Consider the following 21568-nt stretch of genomic DNA (forward strand, 5'->3'; position numbering starts at 1 on the left):
TGACAGACTATGAGATTCCCATGCTCAAAAACTTCCTATAGAAACCTTATTCAGATTCTCTCACTCGCTAGACTCCATGAAAAGAAATAAAATCATTAAATTGTTCTCTAATTATTTGTTGGAGATGCCATAGAAGCATTAAGTGTGATAATGACAGGTAGATAAAATGGCAAATACAAGAGGAGAAATTAATAAAAATCTCTATTTTCACAGTCTGACAAAGGAAAAGAGCATTGTCCATCTTTTGCTTAAAAACAGCATCTCAAAAAATCATACCTGAATGATTTAAAGGAGTTAAAAACTGAGTAGCATTTGCAGTTTGGATTTCATCCTGTTTGCACTTTATTGCAGATTCAAATCTCACAGCACAATTAAGACACAAATCAAGACTGAGGTAAAATGGATTCATTTTAGCTACAAAGCAACCGATCTCTAAGCCATGGAGAACAGTGTCTACCTGTGACCTTGCTATTAGAACAGTGCTTAATGGTATTAAAGCATATGTATTCAATTCAAAAGAGTCTCTGCAAATAGTCTGGGAAATGTTTTCATCTTCTAAGGAACAATAAGTATTCCCTTGGTCCCCAAATACTAATATCTAGAATTCAATTCATTCCTTGTATAGGTTTACACTTTTGACTTGGATTCAGGATCCAGTGTCTATTTGCAAGAATGATTCTTCAAGCTTTCAAGCCCTTCTCCTCTGGGACTTGTTACTGCCAGCTAATCTAACTAATGTTGACAAAGGAGAAATTAAACCTGACTGTTAAACATGGTAAGATCTGCCAGCACACATCCAGTCTTCATTTAACACTTTCATTTTTAAGCAGGGATTCTAATAAACTCAAAAGAACCCTGAGAGTGTCAGTAGTCTCTAGCTCTGCACTCAGCTTCCAGATTCCCTACTTCAGCTCTTCCTTTTCTGCTCACAGGTTTGGACCTGGTTGTCAGAACACCAGTCCCACCATCAAGGATTCAAGCTTTCATCATTACCATTAAATTTCTGTCAAATCTAGCCACTTGTACTTTCCACTGCAAGGGACTCTTTCTGACATAATAGCCCTAATACAGTGACCACATCCAGGCTCAAAGCCAGAGTTAATAGTCTCTAAAGAGCCACATATTGCTCTAATGCTGTTAGTCTTAATGCAGAAGCTCTTTCATTTTAGTATCTACCTTTACCAGGCTGTTGGGTCCATGTTGCTGTTAGAAAGGAACTGCACTCTTAATATGCTTGGAGAGAGAGGGAGGGACAAAGAGGGCATACATACTATCCTTCCTCCTGTAATTTTATATATCTTTGGAAAGAAGTTCTCAAACATAGTAATTCTGAGCTGATGATGATTTATGCTCGCTATGCTAATGCTTATACAAAGTCTGAGACAATGAAGAGGAAACCCACAGAGTTTTTAACACATTTAATTCCACGTTACTACAGAGTAGATCTATGGAAACTGAAGCAGAAAAGAGAAATAGCCATGTGTAACTCCTACAGAAGGGACACTGGTTTCAGAAACGCTACGGTACTGACCACATTCACATTTTTATTGATATTGCCCCATTTTTACTGAGACAAATTCAAACAATTCACACTACTTAATTTAAAATGGATTTGTATAAGTTCAATGTTTTATTCATTACTACATGAACATTCACAAACTGAATGCCAGTCAGGATGAAGAACACAAGATCAGGCCCATATTTCCAAAAATTAAAATTCCAAAGGCTATATGAAATGTTTACACATTTTCTTTGAAAACGTGTTCATTTTTAGTGAATTGTGTAAAAGACAAATCTTAATGGTGCAGCAAAAAACTGATTATAAAACATGCTGATTGTGAAACCTAAGTACAAAATAGACCATAGTTCTTGTATCTAAATGCGTACCTTGTTTAAAAATCAGGCCCTGAGAGTATACAGAACCTTACATATGTGCTGACATAAGTCAGTGCATCTTGCCTGAGAAGGAGTATAGAAAGAAGTGCTTGTTCTGGAAAATTAAGCTAAGGTGAAGAAAAGGTATTTTTCCAAAATATGACAGAAAGAGCAGGTATATGACTTTAAAAAAAAAATGCTGCAATTTCTTGGCAATTCAGGTGTGCAGACAGCATAGAAAAAGCATGTTCAAAGCCAGCATTACTCCCCCTTTTTAGCACGAAAGCAAGTGATGTGTTTGTTACACTTTTTCCAATGGCTCTGAGACTGCGTAAAAAGCAGCTGAATAAAAGCTGACAAACACTCTGAGCTTCATCCTTATTCCAAAACTCTATTCTTATGTCCTTCTCACTCAAGTGGGAACACTACAAACATCTATGCTGACATTTCATAATGGAAATGAATAACTATGTTATGGAAATAGCTAATAAAGTTTTAAGACTGAACTATTTAACTGAACATGAAAGGCATTAATGTTACCCTGGTACATTATCCCACATAACTGCAAGAGATATATTTCTATTTCCATAGGTTAATTGAAATATGGATTATAGGTTCTCCGAATTTTCATTGAAACTGATTTAATTTTGACTGGTTTATTGTTCATTGTCCATGTATCCCAGTGAATCCCAGTTGCAAGAAATCTACCTGTGTAGCGATGAATACCATTAAGATTCGCAAGGCCACACTGGTTGAACCACCATCCAGTTTTATCACTGAAGTTACTGCAGCTTTTTACAGGCTGTTCTTTAATAGTGCACATTGGCCTGCATCCATCATTATCAACATCAAATGTGCTGAAAGGCATTGAATTCTGATTATCTTCTTTTCTGTATCCTCTAAATGCATCACCTAAGTACAACAGATAAAACAGAATGACAATAAAAGAGTTATTTGTGCAAAAACACATTTCTTTCTTACTACATACCTTGCAAACTTTTCCTCTAAATTTATTAGGAAGCTAGATTTCTCAAAGGCTGTTCAAGACAGCACCAAATAATAAGTTGGTAATGTGTTGAAGATATAGGAAAGAAAAAGTATGGAATACTGAGAAGTATGGAAGAAGTTGAAATTTGATAAAACAAGTCCCAGAATGAGTCATGAGATAAAACTGAATTGTTAAAACACAGAGGTCAGTGATTACTGGTTCTGTTATCTTACCAAAGAAATAATGTTTCTTACAAATACAAATAGAAAACGGCACCAGCACTTTGGCAATAGGTGAACATTCTTACATATTAGTAAACATGAAGCAAAAAATTAGAAAAGAGCAGTAAGACATGGTGTGATGGTTAACAAGAATCTTTACACATTTAGTATAGCTAATAGTATACCTATACATTCACACAGAAGGTCTGCAGCTGTAATTTAATATTCTGTTTTTCACAGAATCATTCACACAGAATAGCTGAGGTTGGAAGGGACCTCTGGAGATCATCTATTCCAACTCCCCTGCTCAAGCAGGGTCACCTAGAGCACGTTGCACAGGATCACGTCCAGGCGGGTTATGAATATCTCCAAGGATGGAGACTCCACAACCTCTCTGGGCAACCTGTTCCAGGGATCAGTAACCCTCATAGTAAAGACATTTTTCCCTATATTCAGATGGAGCTTCCTGTAAGATCCCCCCTCAGTCTTCTCTTCTCCAAGCTGAAGAGTCCCAGCTCTCTCAGTCTTTGCTCATATGAGAGATGCTCCAGTCCCTTCACATCTTAATAGCCCTTCACTGGACTCACTCCAGTAGCTCCATATCTCTCTTGTATTGGACACAGTATTCCAGGTGTGCCTCACCAAGGCTGAGTAGAGGGGGAGGATCACCTCCCTCAACCTGCTGGCAATGTTCTTCCTAATGCAGCCCAGGATACTTTCTGACTATATAAAGATATAGGCCAGGATACCATTGGCCTTCTTGGCCACAAGGGCTTGTTGTCCACCAGGACCCCCAGGTCCTTCTCTGCAGAGCTGCTTTCCAGCAGGTCAACCCCCAGCCTGTCCTGGTGCATGGGGTTATTCCTCCTGAGGTGAAGGACCCTGCACTTGCCTTTGTTGAACTTCCTGAGGTTCCTCTCCGCCCACCTCTCCAGCCTGTCCAGGTCTCTCTGAATGGCAGCACAGCCCTCTGGGGTATCCACCACTCCTCCCAGTTTTGTATCGTCAGCAAACGTGCTGAGGGTGCACTCTGTGCCTTCATCCAGGTCACTGATGAAGAAGTTGAACAGGACTGGACCCAGTCCTGACCCCTGGGGGACACCGCTAGCTACAGGCCTCCAACTAGACTCTGTGCCACTGATCACAACCCTCTGAGCTCTGCCATTCAGCCAGTTCTCAATCCACCTCACTGTCCACTCATCAAGCACGCGCTTGCTGAGCTTGCCTATGAGGATGCTATGGGAGACAGTGTTTATATATCAGCCAGTAACTGTTGCATACTATAGACCTAATTTGTTCCAATCAGTTTCTTATTCTGCCCTTGGTATACCACTATCTGGGCATTTCTGAACTAAGCAAAGCAGTAACACCAAGGAGACTTCCACTGACATCAGCAAATTAGGGATGAGGTAATGAACATCTAAAGAATTGGACCATTAGATAGATATACACAAACATATACATATAATCTCATATATATTATATATATATATATATTCTCTGAACTTGATTCTATTACAATTTCTTTATTAAAGGAGTGTTTATTCAATTATTATTCCATTTAAGACCTCGAAGTAATATGATAAAGTGATTTCTGACTATATAAAGATTGACGTTGGCATAACCAATCACTACATCATTAATTGTTTACCTGCATAAGCATTCCTTATGCACATAAATACCATATAAATAGATAAAACAGATTAGAAACTATCATTTTTAAAGTTACTCTAATTAAATATTACTTTCTGAATGCTTTTTTTTCACCTTAAGAAAGGGAGTAATTATCTTTAATACTAAGGCAGATCTTACCAGCATTTCCTGAATAACGCCCTAAATGGATTTTAAAAGAACATGCTTCATCCTCTATCCAAAATCCATCATATGATGCATAAGCATGCTTGTCATTTTCAGATTCCAAATCCACATAAAGACTGAAACTAGTTGCTTCTTGATTTACTATATGAAAAATCTTCCTCAGTCCAAGCCAAAATTCCCCTACAACAGAAATATTATGTATAGTCAACAAACTTCTAGAAAAAGAATTTGTAAAAGAAAATGGTTTCTTCTCGTTTTCCCACTTTACTTCCTGAACCAAGTGCAATACAACTTGTCTGACAAGCACACAATTCTTTGAAAGATTAATGAAAGTAAAGAGAAGTCTCCCTACTACATTGGTAAAATCCATGGACAGGATTCTCATATGTTCACCATCTTTTTCCCTGTGAGAATTTTAGATAATTGTCCACATGGTAACTTTCAAGTGTTCATCTTCAGTATAACATGGAAGGGTACAAAAATTGGATGTGCTCTCCATTTGACTTAACAGAGCACTCCTAAAGGCAATACTGACAAATGATTAATGTTATTGTATGAAATGCAACAAAACTCAAACCCTCTGCTCAAGAGTTGCTGCCTCTGTAAATCACACTTTTTTTCCATGAAAGGCTGCCCCATATGAACTGTGCTTGCTTGTATAGCTTAAAAGTTGTGTGCTTTCACTACAATCCCAGAGAAACTCCTGAGAAAGCAACTGTCTTTGGACTCGCTGGATGAAAGGTGGCAGTGAAAAAATAATATCACAGTCATGTTGGTATTAGCTACTGAGATATTTCAATTCTGTTTATAACTTCGGATCCCCTGTGGTAAAATATCACTGATTTGTTCTGCTTGAAGAAAATATTTTGCAAGTGTGATCAAAACCAACTAAGGCTTTTTTAAATCTGAAAAAATTGGGGGCAATATAATTTCTCAATTATTTCAGAAAGAAAATATTGCAACCTTTTTCATACGTCTTGTGAGAAAGAGTCTGAGGCTGGGGCATGGCTAAGATTCCACTAGGGCAATAATCATTACTGAGAAGATCAAGCAATTGATTTGGTGAAAAAGAAACTCTAAGTATAATTAAAATACTTTTTAAGAAACAGGATATTTACCCTCTAGTCTCTATAATACTAAAAATCCCACACAATTTAATGGGAATGTAGCTCACACACGGACAGCAGAATCCTTGGGTCCAAAGCCTTTAGAATATTTAAAAGTAATACCAGATAGGTCACCAAATCCATCCAGATATTCAGACCATGTTCTCTGAAATTCAATGATTCCATCAGTTCTTTTCTGAATCACAGTCCATCCACCTCCTTGAAAATCCATGTCACACAAAACCTAAAATAGACATAGATAAGAGTATTCTTGAAGCAGCTGTAATAAAGAAAATAACATTTTAAATAAAACAAAGTGGACTATTCAGAGTTTTGCTAAGCAATATACCTTTCGAATATTTTAACAAAAAGTCCAAAGAAAATTAACTGAACTATGAAGCTGCATTATTTTCTTTTATGTTCTTGTTAGACTGTTTGAGTTGGAGATTTCCTCAACCAGTACAGAGCTGCAATGTGATGTAATACAGACTGGGAAATCTTGGCTCCTCAAATAACTCAATGTCATGGATGCTTTGAACAGCCCTTGCAGCACAAGTATCTGAATGAATGATAGAAAGGATCATGTGCCTGAAAGAACAACTGGAAGATGATGGGCTTTACTCCCAGGAGAATCACATGGTAATTTCAGTCACCCAAGGAGGGTGGAACTGGAATAAAAAGAAATACATATGATTCCAAAATGAATGCTTAGATACAAATACCTAAAACACATTAAAAACAATCCCATTGCCTTATCCACTGTCTTGACTGCATGCTTGGCTACTCCTCTCAGTGTGAGAAATATAAACAAGAGCCAACTTGGTCATAATATCCAACTCTGATCCAATATAAATCAATGGGAGTGTTGATATCTCTTGAAAGGATCAGATTTGGCTGTACGTGAAAGGTTATCAACCGGTTACTTTGATATGGCACCTAAACATACAGCAGCCAAGTAAGAATATGAGTAGGTATGTAAGAACAGTCATTGTTGTATAGTTTCTTAATCTCTTATACGCTGGAAATGATTCAATGGTTTTCTTTCTGAAAGCCTTATAATATTTTATCAACTTTACAGCTTGCTGTATATCTCATATCACGGTATGAGGGGTGTGACTGTGCCAGGTACAATTTAAATGAAACGGGCATGAGGATGTCTCTGCTGAATATTTCTTCCCTTTCCATCTTTAGCATGCATAAAGAAGCATATTTCCAAATAATTGTTTAGTTTCTCTGACCTACTGTGAAAAATCATTGATTTACATTTACTAATCAAAAATGTATCAGAAAGTGCTCACAATTCAGTTTTCCAGAAGTGAAATTGGTTTTAACTGCCTCATGTTTGAATGCTCACACAGAAGCCCATTTGGGACTAATTTTCTGAGATGATGAGAACCTGCAGCTCTGGCTGAAACTAGATATTCTTAGAGCTCCTGGAATTCAGGTTTAAATTAGCGCAAATTAGGCATCCAAATCTGAGCTCGCTTTTGAAAACATGAGGTTTCAAACATGAAAACATGAAGACAGGATCAAATTTTCTAAATGGCTGCCTTCATTCATCTGATACCTTTATGCAAATGATTCTGAAGGCTAAAATTTTAGTTTCAGTTACATTTAAGGGGCAGCTTATTTTTTGTTGTTGAAAAGGTACTCATTGAAATAAATTATTTCATGCTGGCCTTCTTTTCTGTTTTTTTAGTTTCCTACTACAGTATTCTGCCTCTGTGTATTTTTGTTATTTAGCTAGTTTTCAAACCTTCCAAAACTCTTGGCTATCAGCTCTTTAAAATGCATTATAATTTATTGTTTGTGTATTAATGTCTTGATTCTTTTGTTCATCTACCATTTTTCTTGTACTCTTTTTATGCTTCAACACATGGAAGGATTTGCACTAAACAGTTTTCTTAAAATAACATTCTTTATGGAACGCACATCTTTTAGATATTTTTCTCTGAAAACTTTTTGGCATTGCCTTTTCAGTTCTGTGTAACATCTATCAGACAAGAAGTGAGATGCTCTTATGCAGAAGTTTCTTCTCATTATTTATTTTTACTCTGTGGTTTTAATCAAATTATTATGACTTTTCCTTTTGTTTCTTGTTCTCCTTAAGGAACCTTTCCACTCATACAACTGATTCCCAGTTCTTTAGACACTGGCAGTAACTTTAAATGTAGAAAAGTGTCAAAAATACTTTTGAAGTGAAAGGAACCTTATCATTTCAGATATATCTGCTAAAAGCTACAAGTGGACCAAGAAATCACTTTTCTCACAGAGATTAGTCAGACTGTCTCTCAGTAAAAGTAATTTGTATGAGGTATGAATATTTCCTCAACAGGACCCCCTCTATCAGAAACAAGCTCCTCAATCCAGAAGAAATTCTGAAACAAATGCATTTTGTGCTATGGTTCAGCTGCAGGTGAGACAGCATTTTCTTCACACTATTAATATGATTGTTCTGTAAATGCTTGTGTCGGTCTTTGCCTCTCCTTTACCTTGAAGGAAGTTACTGATGAGTTACAGATCTTTTCCCCAAGCTCCCTATATTGTGCAAACAGTATGACAGAGTCCTCTGTTGGGGGACTGCAAAACCGAGCTCCTTTTTCTTTTCAAGTCCTAACGTACTTCTGAAGCCTTTTCATAACAAGTTCAAGCTCTTTTTTGTAGTATTTTGTATGGTTCCAATTGGCTGGGGATAAAGGAATTCATCCTTTGTTATATATAAAGAAAAACTATAAAGTTAGTTAATTTCTACAAATTTCTTGGCAGAAACTGGGAAAGTCTTCAAAATTATAATAAAAGCAGATGTATTTGGATGACAATACACTTCTTATTCATCTGTGGAGAAATAGTCAAAGAAAATACTTTAGATCTGTTAAATATACTATAATGCATATTCTCAAGCAAATTTTTACTATTATGTGAGATAAATTTATTACCTCAAAAGGATAATTTGATCCTTCTGGATGGATAATGTACAGACCACTTGGAGTTTTTGAAACGGAACCTATGGTATCTTTAATATCAGTGCAATCCAATCCTAGAGAACAAAGTATTTGATGAAGTTTGTTAGCAAAATATTTGGAAAAAAAGCAAATACAGGTTAAGCACAGAGAGGATGCATTTTATTGGGAATGCATGAATGATCTCAAACTGCATTTTGTTGTCACAAAAATTTTAAAATCATATTTTATCGTGAATTTGCCTTATAAATGAAAATTCTCTCAACTCCATTAAGCTCAGAAAGAAGCATAAATAGGAATTAGTATAGAGAAAGTTCTCTGATCTTAACTGACACTATAGAACATAAAGATTGTATATCTGGGTCTTATTTTATAGATCTTATTCTTATTTGGGTAACACTCTTACTGAGTAAAGACATTTAATCTGGAAAAGGATGATTGCTTCTTGCAAATACTTGTATTTAAAGTTGTAAAAGCCTTTACATCATTTGTATATATAAAAAACCCTTTACTTCCAAGTGTTAAGTCAGATCCCTGTTAAACATATTCAAGCAAGCAGTTTCTAATGCCAATAGGGCTGCTTAGAGGTAACATTTCCTTTATTTGAGATGGACACTGCAAAGATTAACTGAAAGGTAGTTCAGCATACAGGTGGCTTCCATCCCATTTGAAGAAGGATTTTGCAAATGCTGACTACACTTTATTTTATTACAAAAGAAAGTAGTATTTAGAAACATCAGACCACTTATGAACTGATGATCATACTAAGTATTTTGTATAAAAATCAACAGGTTGCTAAATAGGATGCCTAGAATTTTCAGTCTGCAAGTGTTTTAAAGTACTGTTTTCGATGAGATTTTTAAACAGTTTACAAATTTTCCAAAGTTTATGCATGCATACTAACACATAATAAATGCTGTAAATGTTGTCATTGCATACCTTTGCTTTTAAGTATTCTTTGCCAAGATACTCACAAAGATAAAAAGCAAAAATAATCAAGACTAAATGGGGAGAAAAATTACCATGAGATTGAACTGCTTTGTAAGGTAGTGGATCTAAATGCTTTCTTAGAACTTCTGCATTCAAAAGAAGTAGTCTGTTCATGAGTTCATTCACCTGCAAGTTCAAATAAAAAATCTTTAAATAGATTGCAATGAGAAATTTTGAATTCTAAAGATTTTCTCTTTGACTCCTAGATAAATATAATCTGAAGTTCATTTTTGTGATGTGTTAGTGAGTCACAACTTTAATATATGAATGGGTCTGAGTTTTTATTTTTGCATGCATCATTTTTAGGCACAATCCAATTTAATTCAAGAAAAGTCCTTCAGTTTGAGTAAGGCTTTTTATCTCTACTGAGCGAGTGCATGGTGTTTGTAAAACACATCAAATTTAATGGTAATATAATGCATGTCATTTGCACAAATAGAACAGGATTACACACAGCAAACAATGTGGAGGAATGGGCTGCCACTTGTCTTACTGTCATGTGTGCCACTAAATTATGTACCAGGTGGTCCTAATCACTCCTTGTAGAAATCACGCTCATACCCTACCTAAAGTACAAAGGACAGTACTAGGGACCCTAATTCTACTGTTTCAATAACACTATAAATGCTTAATTTTCTCCAGTTAGACAATAACTGTAGTGCTAAATAAATTCATATGATAAATAAAAAATGTACCTGATTAGAAAGGTAATCCAAAGAAGACTGTTGATCATCCATCATGTTTCTTATCATTTTTTTTGTACTTCTTGCATATTCAACAAGAGAGTTCTGCAAATTTCCTTTAACAGAAATATGTTCATCCACTTTGTTAACATAAATTTAGAAGCATTCTTTACTGAATAAGTGGCATGCTTATTTATGATGTCTAAGAGAATACTAAAGGTGTTTAATTTCAAGGTGCCTAAAAGTGAGACCTAAGTAGTACAAAGACCACAGATTAAATCCAAAGATGCTCAGAACCTCAGACTCACTGGTTGCAGTGAAGACATGATGATTCTTCTGAAGATTTGCCTCTACAAAGGAGAATTTCATCTTATCCTTGGGCTACTTTGAAAACACGTTAATAGATACTATAGAAATACAAATGCAAATGGTAAAGGATAGATACATTAGGTCTCCTGTCATCCTACATTTCAATCATTTGCTTTGCTACTTATGGTCCTGGATTTTGCCCTGATACTAAAAATACAAAAAGTAAGCTTGACAGGTAATTAATAATACATATTAAAAGTTATATGGGAAGACAAGACTTTTGACAAAATATCCTGAGGCTGTTTACATCAATTGCTGGGTAGGTTGTCAAGGCAGTGAACAGAGAATACCGACACATCTTCTATACAGGCATCTATAAAAGGCTGGCTGAAGTATAGATTTCCTCCCACTTAATTTCAAGCATCTAACTATGATGCCTAAATGAGGGGCAGACACCCTATTCTTCCTCTCCAATGGAGAGAGTTACAGACATTCAGAGGACAACACAGACTTAGGTGGGCTGAGCTGCTGCTTGGATTTGCCTCCAGTGATTATAAAGAGAGACTAGCATGATTACACTTTACCTTTGGCACCTCAGCTGCCTACACTGCACCCTTCTTTTGACCAATACTCAGCCTGAGCAGCTGGGTCAAAGGCTGTCACATGTGCTCAGGAAGATTAAAAAGTAAATTAGCACAGCATAGCGTAGCATAGCAAAGGATTACATAGCACGGCATTGCATAGCTTGTCGTTGAGAGTATTCTTTATGAATACATACTGCACATGTAATGTTTTTCCCCTCGTAAAATTTTAGCTTGAACATCACATGGTACAAGGCATTGTTCTTTTTGTTTTGAAATATCTGCCGATTTATTTTTCTCTTCTGCCTTGAGTGGTTCTTCCACAGCTCCAACATTCCTTGTGCCCTGTTGTACCAAACAATGGAGGGGGAAATAAATTGATCATAAAACATAAATAAAATTGCTCAGTCTGCCAAAATGAACCAGATTACTCCATGGATCTTCCTTCAAAACCTTTTTTATTAAAAAAAAAAAAACTTTATCAAGCAATAATTGACAGAGCTAAGATTACGCAGCTGCAGGACTGAGTCCTGTTAGATGTCTTCTCCTTAGCCATAACTCACAAGGGTATGTCAGAGGTAAAGAGTAACCTCTGTAAGTTTTGAAAATACTACCAACATTTCTGGTAAAGTATTCTACCTCTGAGCACTGTAAACTGGAGGCCTGAAATGCAAATACTGGTGTTTAGGAAGCTCACATTTTAGGTATCACCATACTCAACAGACATCTCAAATGCTAACAAATTTATTTTCACTGGAAAGGAGCAGGCTTTTGCATTTACTTCATATTATCAAAAGAGTTCCCCTGGAAATATTTGCACCTGTTTTTAATCTGCGCACATAAGCCCTCCCAAGCAGACTTGCAGACAAACCGAACATTTAAAAAATACCTTAAACGCTTTTGTAGAGGAAAGAATAAAGAGACATTATTCACAGGGATACTATCACATGAAAGGGTAATAATAAAAACAGTGGTATAAGTAGTTTCAAACTACTACACCTCTTAATGTTGTTTTAAAATAATATTTGCATATTTTAATATCTTTTTCTTCCACAATGCCATGTGACAAACCTGTGTAAGAAATAAGGGAATGTCTCTGACTCATCACATAAACAAATGCTAAAAGTAATTCCTGAAATATGTGTCATCGTAGAAAACATTACAAAACATATTTTCATTTGAGTCTTTTTTAATTACATAATCTCAGCAAGGCACTGTACACTGTTCGCATACAGTATTTTCAGATGTAAACAGGACCCCCGAAAACAAAGATTTTCATGAAAAAGAAAAATTATTTAGACTTGATTGTATCTTTAACATACTTGTTCTCATTTCCTGCTTCAGCTTTCTCTTTCTGGTATTGGCACTACACTGGCACAGCACTGAACAGTTCTTTCCTGATCTTTGCTTTTAAAAAGTGAAAGTAAAAAATATAGAGAAATGTTAACAAGGAGATTTTACAAAAAATTGTCTTAATTATTAATTTAGTTGCATCTTGTTTCTCAAATAAATGCTAGAGAAATTAAAGAGTATGTTTCTCTAAGTCTGAAATAAGCACAAAATACAGGAAGAAAATTTCTGTAAGAGTAATAAATAAATCATTTGAAACTTATAAATAGATCACTTGAAATTAAGTTTTGTTCCAGGGCTTTATCACAGCCACTCACCAGATGTTCAATTAAATACTGTCAAGCAAATATTTTAAATCAATATTTATTTTTGAAAGAGCAGATATGAAACAGATAATTAAATCTGAACTTAGCAATACAAGTAAAAACTGTGACACTGCCAAAGACAACAGAGCTGCTCTGTCTTTACACAGATGCAAGTGAGATAAAAATATGGCCTAACAACTGATCTGTGAATAAAGGACATTAAGACAAAAATATTCTGCTCCTTATATACTGAATTGCTACAATTTCAGTGCAGCTTCTTCTATCCGAAAATACCTGATTCTTCTATATTTTCACATCTATCCTGAATAAAGCAACCTACATTTTAAAAACACCTGTCACTGTTCTGAGAAACTATTCAGTTACATTCCTTATCTTAGCTAACAATATAACTGAAAATCTTACCTTAGATGAACAAGGTTTGACATAACTTATCAGAGTCTCTCCCCAGCCGAACAAAAAAACACTGAGACAAATAAATGAAGTTACCCTAAGGTGGATCATCTTTTACTTGAAGAAATGCAAACAGGGCTTTGACGGGTTTTGAATTTCTGTGGAAAGAAGTGCACGCTGAAGTCCTGAGCTAACGATTGGGGAATGTGAGCAGCACAGAGAGCAGCCAACACATCACTCCTGTAATGCCTCCGCTTAATAAAACACATTCCACTTACACAGTAGATTTTACATACTGCATTGCTTTTAACCTGAAAGAAATTACTGCTTATTATCTTTATATGATTCATCAAGCATATAAATATTTTTATTGTGATAAGACTGTGACAGATCTTGTTATATGCTATTTTTGTGCATTGGTATATATATATTTGTATTGAGTCTGGGCTAGTCTGTGCTAGTTGAAAGAAAAAAGTATTAATCAATGTTTCATCTTTGTACAAAGGTTTTTATAATGAAAATGAAGCTGTTTACATTGGTCTGGTGGTAGTGCACTAGATCCAGCTGTGGGGGCAATTTCAGGATATGCCCCAAGAGAAAATTCCAAATAGAAAACTGAAAAATATTTCTTTAAAATAATACTTTGTGTTATGTTGAAAATTGTTTACAAATGGGACAATAAAATCAGCAGTATCTTGGTATCACTGGCAGCACATCTTCAAGGACAGAGGTATTGAGTGGGACAATCATTCAAATAAAATGAATTTTACCTCTGAAAAAATGGCAGAGTACAAGAGAACATTCTGAAAAGGAAGAAAATTAAACATATAGTCCACAATCCTGAATTAAAAATATGTACTGGGCACTTACAGCTCTCTCTTAAAAAATTGGATCTGATATTCCTCCAGTCTGATCAACCAAAAGCAAAATATTTTGAAAGTTCATAGAAGTCCAACAGATTTTCAACTACTCACACACATTTGAGAATTTGTGTGTGATTTGCTTGTCTAATGGATAACCAGAATACACTATTCAATATCACCTTACACTTATACCATCAGACAGTATTCTAAATTTGTCTTGATACTGGGGTTCATCTCTATTCCTGTCTGAAGTCAGAATACTCAGGAAATAGCCTTTACTACAATGAGATTTGAAAGCAGATGGGAGAGGAGAGTTAATCCAGTTTTAAATCCAGATTTTAATCCATTTTTTTAATCTAATGTTTTCTTTGGAAATGAATATCAAAAAGGTATGGAGCACCAGCACCTGGCTTCTTCCTGAGAGGAGCACATTCTGCTGCCTGTGAAATTACTAACAGCTTTGGTTCTTCGATATCTCACAAAATCAAATTTTTAATTTGTTCTAAAGTACTTCATAGCATGTTATATTTTTCCAAAATAAGAAGCACCAGAATGTAACTAGTGCATCAATTGATGCTCTCATAAAAAGATGCAGGCTATGATCCAAAAGTACACTCTCTGACAGGGAGGTAAGAAAGTAAAAAGATTTTCATATATGACATTAAGGGGGAAATAACAGGTTTTTTTCTTCTTTCCATATCCAGAAATAAGAACAGGAGCCAAATGTTAGGAAGGAGCACTAAAAAAGGTTGAACTTTCACTGAACTCCTTACGCCTCCTCACCCCATGCAGTGGCCTTCAGTTAACCTGAAGCTTGGAGGAAAGTAAGATATGAGGTAAAGCACTACAGCAGATTAATCCCCCCTGGAACAAAAAGGAAAGAAAATGTGTTTCTGCAGCAGCACTAGCTATGCTCCAGCCTCTACTTAAGATTTGTAATCAAGTCAAAATCTATCTCACAAAGATTTAGGAACTGATCTTTATCCTTTACTGGAATATCAGTCTCTAGCCCACATAAAAATTTATGAAGCTTATTTGAAGTCAGAGTGGGACCTTCCATTTTGTAACTACATGAGATCAGGCTGCTTCCTGTCCTAGAATAATCATACAGTTATGGAATATATGGTCCTCAGCTAGTCACCTTCTCATCCCACAAACTGAAAGATGCAAGATCATTCACCAGGAAGAGACAGTTAACAAACCGAAAAGAGAGTTATGAAGAAGTAAAAAAAGGAAAAGAAAAAAAAATACCAGAAGATATGTAAAGACTATTTTTAATCCTAAATTTCAGAAGGTTCTAAGGTGAAAGTGGGAGTTGTGCTGGACAAGATCAAAATTTCCAATTCTGCCAGGCTCAAGATGACTATGAACTTGAATCTTCCTAGGTGTGATATAGGCTCAAATTCCACTGTAGTTTCGCAGTTGCCCTACAGTGCTGCCTGGATGGATCGGGTCTTGATACTGATAAAGCCTTCTACTGCATCCTAAATGAGGCAGTGGAAAGTGGGATTTAAAAAGTTTATGTAGCTCAAGAAGAACGTGAAAAGTACCACCTGGAGGAAATAAAGCAGCAACTAGTCTTCTACCTGTGACACTGAAAAGTGAATTCAGATTGGGTGGAGAGGAGAATTTGGGGCTGGTATTCTGAACTAGAAATGAAAGACTTTCAGTTCAGGGTTTTCTTCTCAACTATGAAACTGGGATGTTATAAATATTAAGTATGTTCGGTAATCTGAGCCTCAGTGGTCTTCACTGTAAAATGGTAATAGTAACACCTGCCTCACATGCTGTGTTACATATATTTGTTGGAGGGCTGTAATAAAAGTGTTTTGCAAATGTAGAATACTATTCTTACTCTCCTAGTCAAAGACATAGAACAGCTGCACACTGAAAAAGACAAGAATTAGTTTAGACTCAAATACAACAGCCAAGAAACGTCTCGCCAGGAAATCACCAAGGCATTTAGCCTTGTGCTGACAACTCATCCCAGGCATGGCAATAACCCAGGACAACACACCCTGCTTTGCCTGAAAAAAAATGCTGTTTTTCACTTTCAGAACAAATTACACTTTTTTACATTGCATAAGTTAACTGATTTTCACATACATATTTTACTTTTTTTATTGCTATTTCTGCAACATTAAAAAAAAATCTTTACCTTGTTAATTCCAAGTCACAGTCTTAATTAACAAATTTAAGACGCATCCATACACAGCTCTGCAAACCCACAAACGGCAACGGGACGAGGAGGGGGTTTCACTTGTCCTGCAAAACTACTTAGAGATGTGTTTATTACAATACCAGTTTAAAAAAAGAAAATTCTTTTATTTGTAAACGGAGCACAGGATGGGAAGGCCAGAGAGACATGGCGGTGCCTCGGCGCGTTGCGGGCAGGCCGCCGCAGGAGGCCCGATGCGCGAGCGGCCCTGAGGTGCTGGGGGCGCTGGGGCACCCCAGCACCGCCGGGCCGGGCCGGGCCGGAACACGCCAACACACCCCAGTCCACGCCTCCGAGCAGCCCCTCCGAGGCCTGCTCCCTCCCGCGAGAAGAAGCCATGCTCAGCTCCACCCGCTATGCCCTTCACGCCTGCTTCTAAGCCTAATAAAGGCAGTTCCGGTCAAACCGCCCCTCAGCACCTCCCCCACCCCGCCCGGCCACTCCCGCCCGGCGGAGGCTCCGCCCCCGCCGCCCAGGCCACGCCCCCGCCCAGGCCTCGCCCCCGCCCGTTGCGAAGGAGCGGCGTCCCTGGTTGCCGAGATGGCGGCGCGGGCGGGTGGCGCTGAGAGCCGGTTCCGTGCTCGGCCCTGACCGCGGCGCGCACTGCCAGGGGGCGGCCCCGGCCCTGGCCCCGGCCCCGGCTCCGGCTCCGCGACGCTGAATGGAGCCCGGCGGGAAGGGCCGACACCTCCCCGGCGGCCGCCGGGACTTGGCGGCTCGCGGTGGGGCCTCCGCGTATCCTTCCGCGCATGCGGCCGGGGCCGGGGGGCCGGGGCCGGCGGGGCAGGCCGGGCAGGCCTGAGGGCGGCTGGGGGGGGAGCGGCCGCCGGGGAGGGGCGAGGCGGGGGGAGCCCGCGGGGATGTGCGGTGCCCCGCGCGGGGGGGGGCGGGGGCGCTGCCTTTCTCCTCTCTGCGGGTCGTTAAAAAAGTCCTCTTTACGGAATCAGCCGAAAATGTTTTTCTTCTTCTTAAAGATACTGCCGTTGGAAAGCATATTTTCCATCCTAATTCCAGAATCCTTATTTTCTTACATGACTGTAAATAATGATTTAAGTAATACTGATAAAAGTTCTAAGCTCTGCCTGTACTTACTGTATGGGGCGCTGTTTTATCTAGTGATATTAAAGCATTTTAGCTAATCCTTTAGAACTGGGGAGGGGTCTGTGTTCAGACAGACTTTCCCTGTGATAAATGTGCCTGTATGTCACAGAGCTGGATAATAACAGAAAGATGTGTCATCAAATAAACATAATAAAGGTGAGATTTTATCTGCTATTATAAATGACGAATGCAAAGCCTCTGGTGTTTCTTAAAGTCACTGTAAACAGTAAGGTGCAATTAATTTTTTTTTCTGGATAAACAAGAAGTGCTACCATAATATATATTTATGGGACCAACTGTTGTGTAATTAGTTGAAAAGCATAGCAGCATTTGGTATCTCATGAATAAAGTTTGCCCTTTCCCAAAGAGGTATGTCATAAATCTCCAGTCATATTATACCTTTTTCCGAGATGTTTGATTCAGTTTTCATTCTCCTTAACACAATACCAGGGACATATCTTTAAAGTTTCAGTTTGAACGAGATTTAGAAGAAGAACGTCAGGCACTGAAAGAAGATCAAAAAATATGTCGGAGGAGGGCACAAAAATATTTTATAGAGACAAACAGAAGAAGGAAGTAAGTAACTAAGGTTCTTTTGGTGGGTGTCATGCTGTCATGCTATGAAGGTTCGATAGCAACGACTGAGACAGTAATATAATAATAATAAAAAAGATGTTTATTTCCTCACACAAGTTCGTGGATTAGTAACATCCATTAAAATAATGCGATTACTAATTTAGGAAGGATAACACAAAACCATCAGTTACTAATTTAGAAAGGATAACCTGAAACCGTCGATTACTGCGTTATTAATTGGAAGCACTGCTTATCCCTACTTGAAAGCTTTCTTGTTCACTCTCCTAGTGAGAGGGCTCTCAACCTCGAGGAGTTACCTTAACCCAGCGTCCCAGGAAAAGGGGAGGGGGGGGATACTCACGGTCCAGCCGGAGAGGATGGTCAGGTCACGTTCCCGTCCCTGCTCAAACTCTCCTAGCTCCCAAGTCTCTTTTTATACGGCTGGGGCTCTGGGCAAACACTGCTTTTGCTGACTTTTAGCAAGTTTCGCAATCACAGGACTGTTTGTTTGTCTGCTCGGGAGGACCCTGCTAGCGAGGCAAGACCACAACACCTCCGTACTGCTTCTTCCCTCCCCGGGGGTCCGTGCAGATTCCAGGTGGCAGACTTCACTTTTGCAGTCTTGTTAATGCTGCCATTCCGCAGCCTTGCGCATGTCAGTCCTTGCGCATATCGGTTGGTAGACGACTTTAGTCCTGTTAAGTCCTCTGTTCAGCAGCTTTGTGCCCGTCAGCTCTTGTGCTCTCAGTTCTTCTGCATATCAATTGACGAACTTCAGTCCTGTTAACTCTTCACTCGCCCGTCAGTCCACCCCGTGACCAGAGTCACAGCCGTACACCCCCCCTTTTTTGCCCCTCAAGGACAATCATGGGTTTGATCTTGTTGTTGCAAAGGCAAGTAGCCTGTGTTTAAAGCATTTACCTTAGCAAAGATTGTGCGTAATATTAAAGCTTTCAAGCAGACAAAAGCAATACATATAATGATTATCATGAGTACAATTATTATGACAGTTTGTAAGCCCGACGCGAGCCAAGCTGATACAGACAGTCTGAAATTTTGGAACAATTTTTGCAGCCAATTAAACCCGTTATCATTATGCTGTTTAATGTCCAAAGCTAGGTGTTTAAGGTTTGTGATCTCCCCTTCAATCAGGGTCGAATGGTCACTCAGGTTGAAGCAGCACATGCCTTTGAATTCTTCGCATCCATGGTTGTGTCGTAAAAGAAGATAGTCAACTGCTGCTCTGTTTTCTAATACACCGGCATGCAAGGCTTGCACATCTCTAAGCATTGCTGATAGGGCAGCAGAAGTGGTGTTGATAGTTTTAGCTAAAGAACATGCAGTCTTTTTTATAGCTTGATAGTTCATAGCAACTCCCACCCCAGGTGTAAGGAATGCTGCAGCTGAGATTTGTGATGCTGAGAATAAGATTACTTCTGAATTACATTCAGGGTTGAGGGATGAGGCCTCCCTCCTCTTTCGTGTTTGATTCCCAGCTATTTCCTCTATCTCTTGTTTGCTTGGCATATAGATGCTCAAGCGACCTATGGTACAGGGGCCACCAGTAGCATTGGCTGGAATGTAGGAGTAAGCTTTTACCCTGCATAGCCAAAACATTCCTGTAGGGAGCACAATATGTGCATAGTTAAAGGTTACATTGGTTGTTTGATTACATTTAAGAGGAGACCCATCTTCCATAAAATTGTGGCACAGTCGGGTTTTGCTGGCACAATTTACCATCATAGCACACTCAACCACAGGAAACATTCCTTTCACCTTAATTTCTATCATTGCTTTGTTATACTGTGTTGTGGCGGAACCCCATCAAGACATCTGATTAAACGTATTAGTTACTTTGAAATTTGCTAGTATTGCCTTGTTTTGCACTGTCTCTAGGGGTATAGGGAACCCAATAGTGCAAGCGGTGTAAATTTGGGCCGCCGAAGTTCCTCCTTCTAGACAAAAGTGAGTGGTATTTAGTATTTCCCTAGCTAACTTTTCCCAAATATTGACATTGCTGCCCCATGGGTTTGAGATCAATGTTGTCACCCGGGCCGTCTGGAGTAGGAGCACAAGTCTCCACATGGTATCCTGTAAGAGAACACATTTAGGTTTTCCTCGAGGCAGGGTGCCTCGGAATAAGTGGTTAATAATCAGGAATTATCCACCAAGAACTGATTCGATGAGTTTTTTCTGTGGCATCAAGTGCTTCCCATGCAAGGGGTCCTCGGGGTTTAGACAATGTTAACGGGACTACTCCAATTTGTGGTAGTTTTACCATCACAAGCTGTCCTGGTTTACCACGTGCAGGATCAATGTCAGGGTTATCCTTAACGATGCCCGTATCGATAGGGCAAAAGGCCAGGGTTCTGGGACTACCGAATGTTCCCCATCGATTATTAAGTAGACGCACAGCATGGTTAATGCGTAGGTCCCAACTCGCTTTTTCTACTTGAGCATATCTTTTAAGTAAGCCATTGGCCCTTTCCACCATCCCGTTTGCTTGGGGATAGTAGGGGGTGTGGAATGTCCAACTAATCCCTTCTTGTGTCGCCCAGTCCTGTACTATGCGGGCTGTAAAGTGAGTCCCATTATCGCTTTGTATTTCCTTTGGTACCGGTAATACACTGAACCATTCTTGTAATACCTTATGGCCTCTGCTTATTTCTAAGGCAACTGCTTTGTATTGCCACCCCATGGCTATCCTATGTGAAGAGGCATCGGTGAACCATACCCCATTTAGGTCAGACTTTTCAGTGAGTGGTTCGGCTACTGCAATGGGAGATCTTGGGTAGCTTGGTACTGTTTCTGGTACAAGGCTAGTTAGGGGTAATTGGTATTTGGTTATCTTTACTGGTCCCTCCTCTATTTCCAGGCTATCTTGGACTCCTGATAGATACGCATACCATTTACGAACTGTTTGTCTCTGGGCTATACCTTCAGGGGGTGGTGTTTGTATCCCTGGGGCAGCCGAGTGAAGGTATATTGAATGCCTTCCCAGGTGAAAGCAAATTTGTCTTTATCTTCTTTTATTAGCAGGACCATGAAGAACATATCTTTTACATCTAGTGTGGCCATCCAGGGGTGGGCTGCAGTCCTAAGCTGACTCACAAGTTCCGCTATATTGAGTACTGCAGCCATGAGGGGAGCGGGAGCGGTATTAGCATTCAATCGGCGATAATCTACTGTTAATCGCCATTCTCCATTTGGTTT

At 38.7% G+C, this 21568-nt stretch overlaps 2 protein-coding genes across 6 annotated transcripts in view; one reads left to right on the top strand and one right to left on the bottom strand.

The window, feature by feature from the left end:
- Positions 1-318: 318 nt before the first annotated feature.
- ANGPTL5 (angiopoietin like 5) lies at positions 319-16935 on the bottom strand. Of its 3 annotated transcripts, none has more exons than XM_013956030.2 (9): positions 16619-16935; positions 13610-13755; positions 11729-11876; positions 10654-10757; positions 9991-10084; positions 8945-9045; positions 6132-6252; positions 4897-5082; positions 319-2787 (listed from the first exon to the last, which is right to left on the bottom strand). In XM_013956030.2, the coding sequence occupies exons 2-9, from the start codon at positions 13706-13708 to the stop codon at positions 2468-2470; spliced, it is 1173 nt and encodes a 390-aa protein (XP_013811484.1). In that variant the 5' UTR covers positions 13709-13755; positions 16619-16935; the 3' UTR covers positions 319-2467. The 3 variants fall into 3 exon arrangements, with proteins under 3 accessions (XP_013811484.1, XP_067145894.1, XP_067145898.1); XM_067289793.1 differs by lacking the exon at positions 11729-11876 and adding an exon at positions 12854-12938; XM_067289797.1 differs by lacking the exons at positions 11729-11876; positions 13610-13755; positions 16619-16935 and adding an exon at positions 10950-11693.
- Positions 16936-17298: 363 nt separating this feature from the next.
- The window catches only part of CEP126 (centrosomal protein 126), a 45591-nt gene continuing 41321 nt past the window's right edge, over positions 17299-21568 (top strand). For all 3 annotated transcript variants that reach the window (XM_067289801.1, XM_067289806.1, XM_067289805.1), the window contains exons 1-2: positions 17299-17413; positions 18230-18355. In XM_067289801.1, coding sequence (XP_067145902.1) covers positions 17340-17413; positions 18230-18355 — 200 coding nt within the window. In that variant the 5' untranslated portion in view covers positions 17299-17339. The remainder of the gene's footprint in view (positions 17414-18229; positions 18356-21568) is intronic.

Source organism: Apteryx mantelli, chromosome 1 (genome assembly GCF_036417845.1).
Source record: "Apteryx mantelli isolate bAptMan1 chromosome 1, bAptMan1.hap1, whole genome shotgun sequence".
Taxonomy (NCBI): domain Eukaryota; kingdom Metazoa; phylum Chordata; class Aves; order Apterygiformes; family Apterygidae; genus Apteryx; species Apteryx mantelli.

Coding starts and splice junctions, on each gene's coding strand:
- ANGPTL5 (XM_013956030.2), bottom strand. CDS start 13,708: ATGATCCACCTTAGGGTAACTTCATTTATTTGTCTCAGTGTTTTTTTG. Junction 10,085..10,653: donor TGGATTACCTTTCTAATCAG/GTACATTTTTTA, acceptor TTGAACTTGCAG/GTGAATGAACTCATGAACAG. Junction 2,788..4,896: donor GCGTTATTCAGGAAATGCTG/GTAAGATCTGCC, acceptor TGTTGTACTTAG/GTGATGCATTTAGAGGATAC.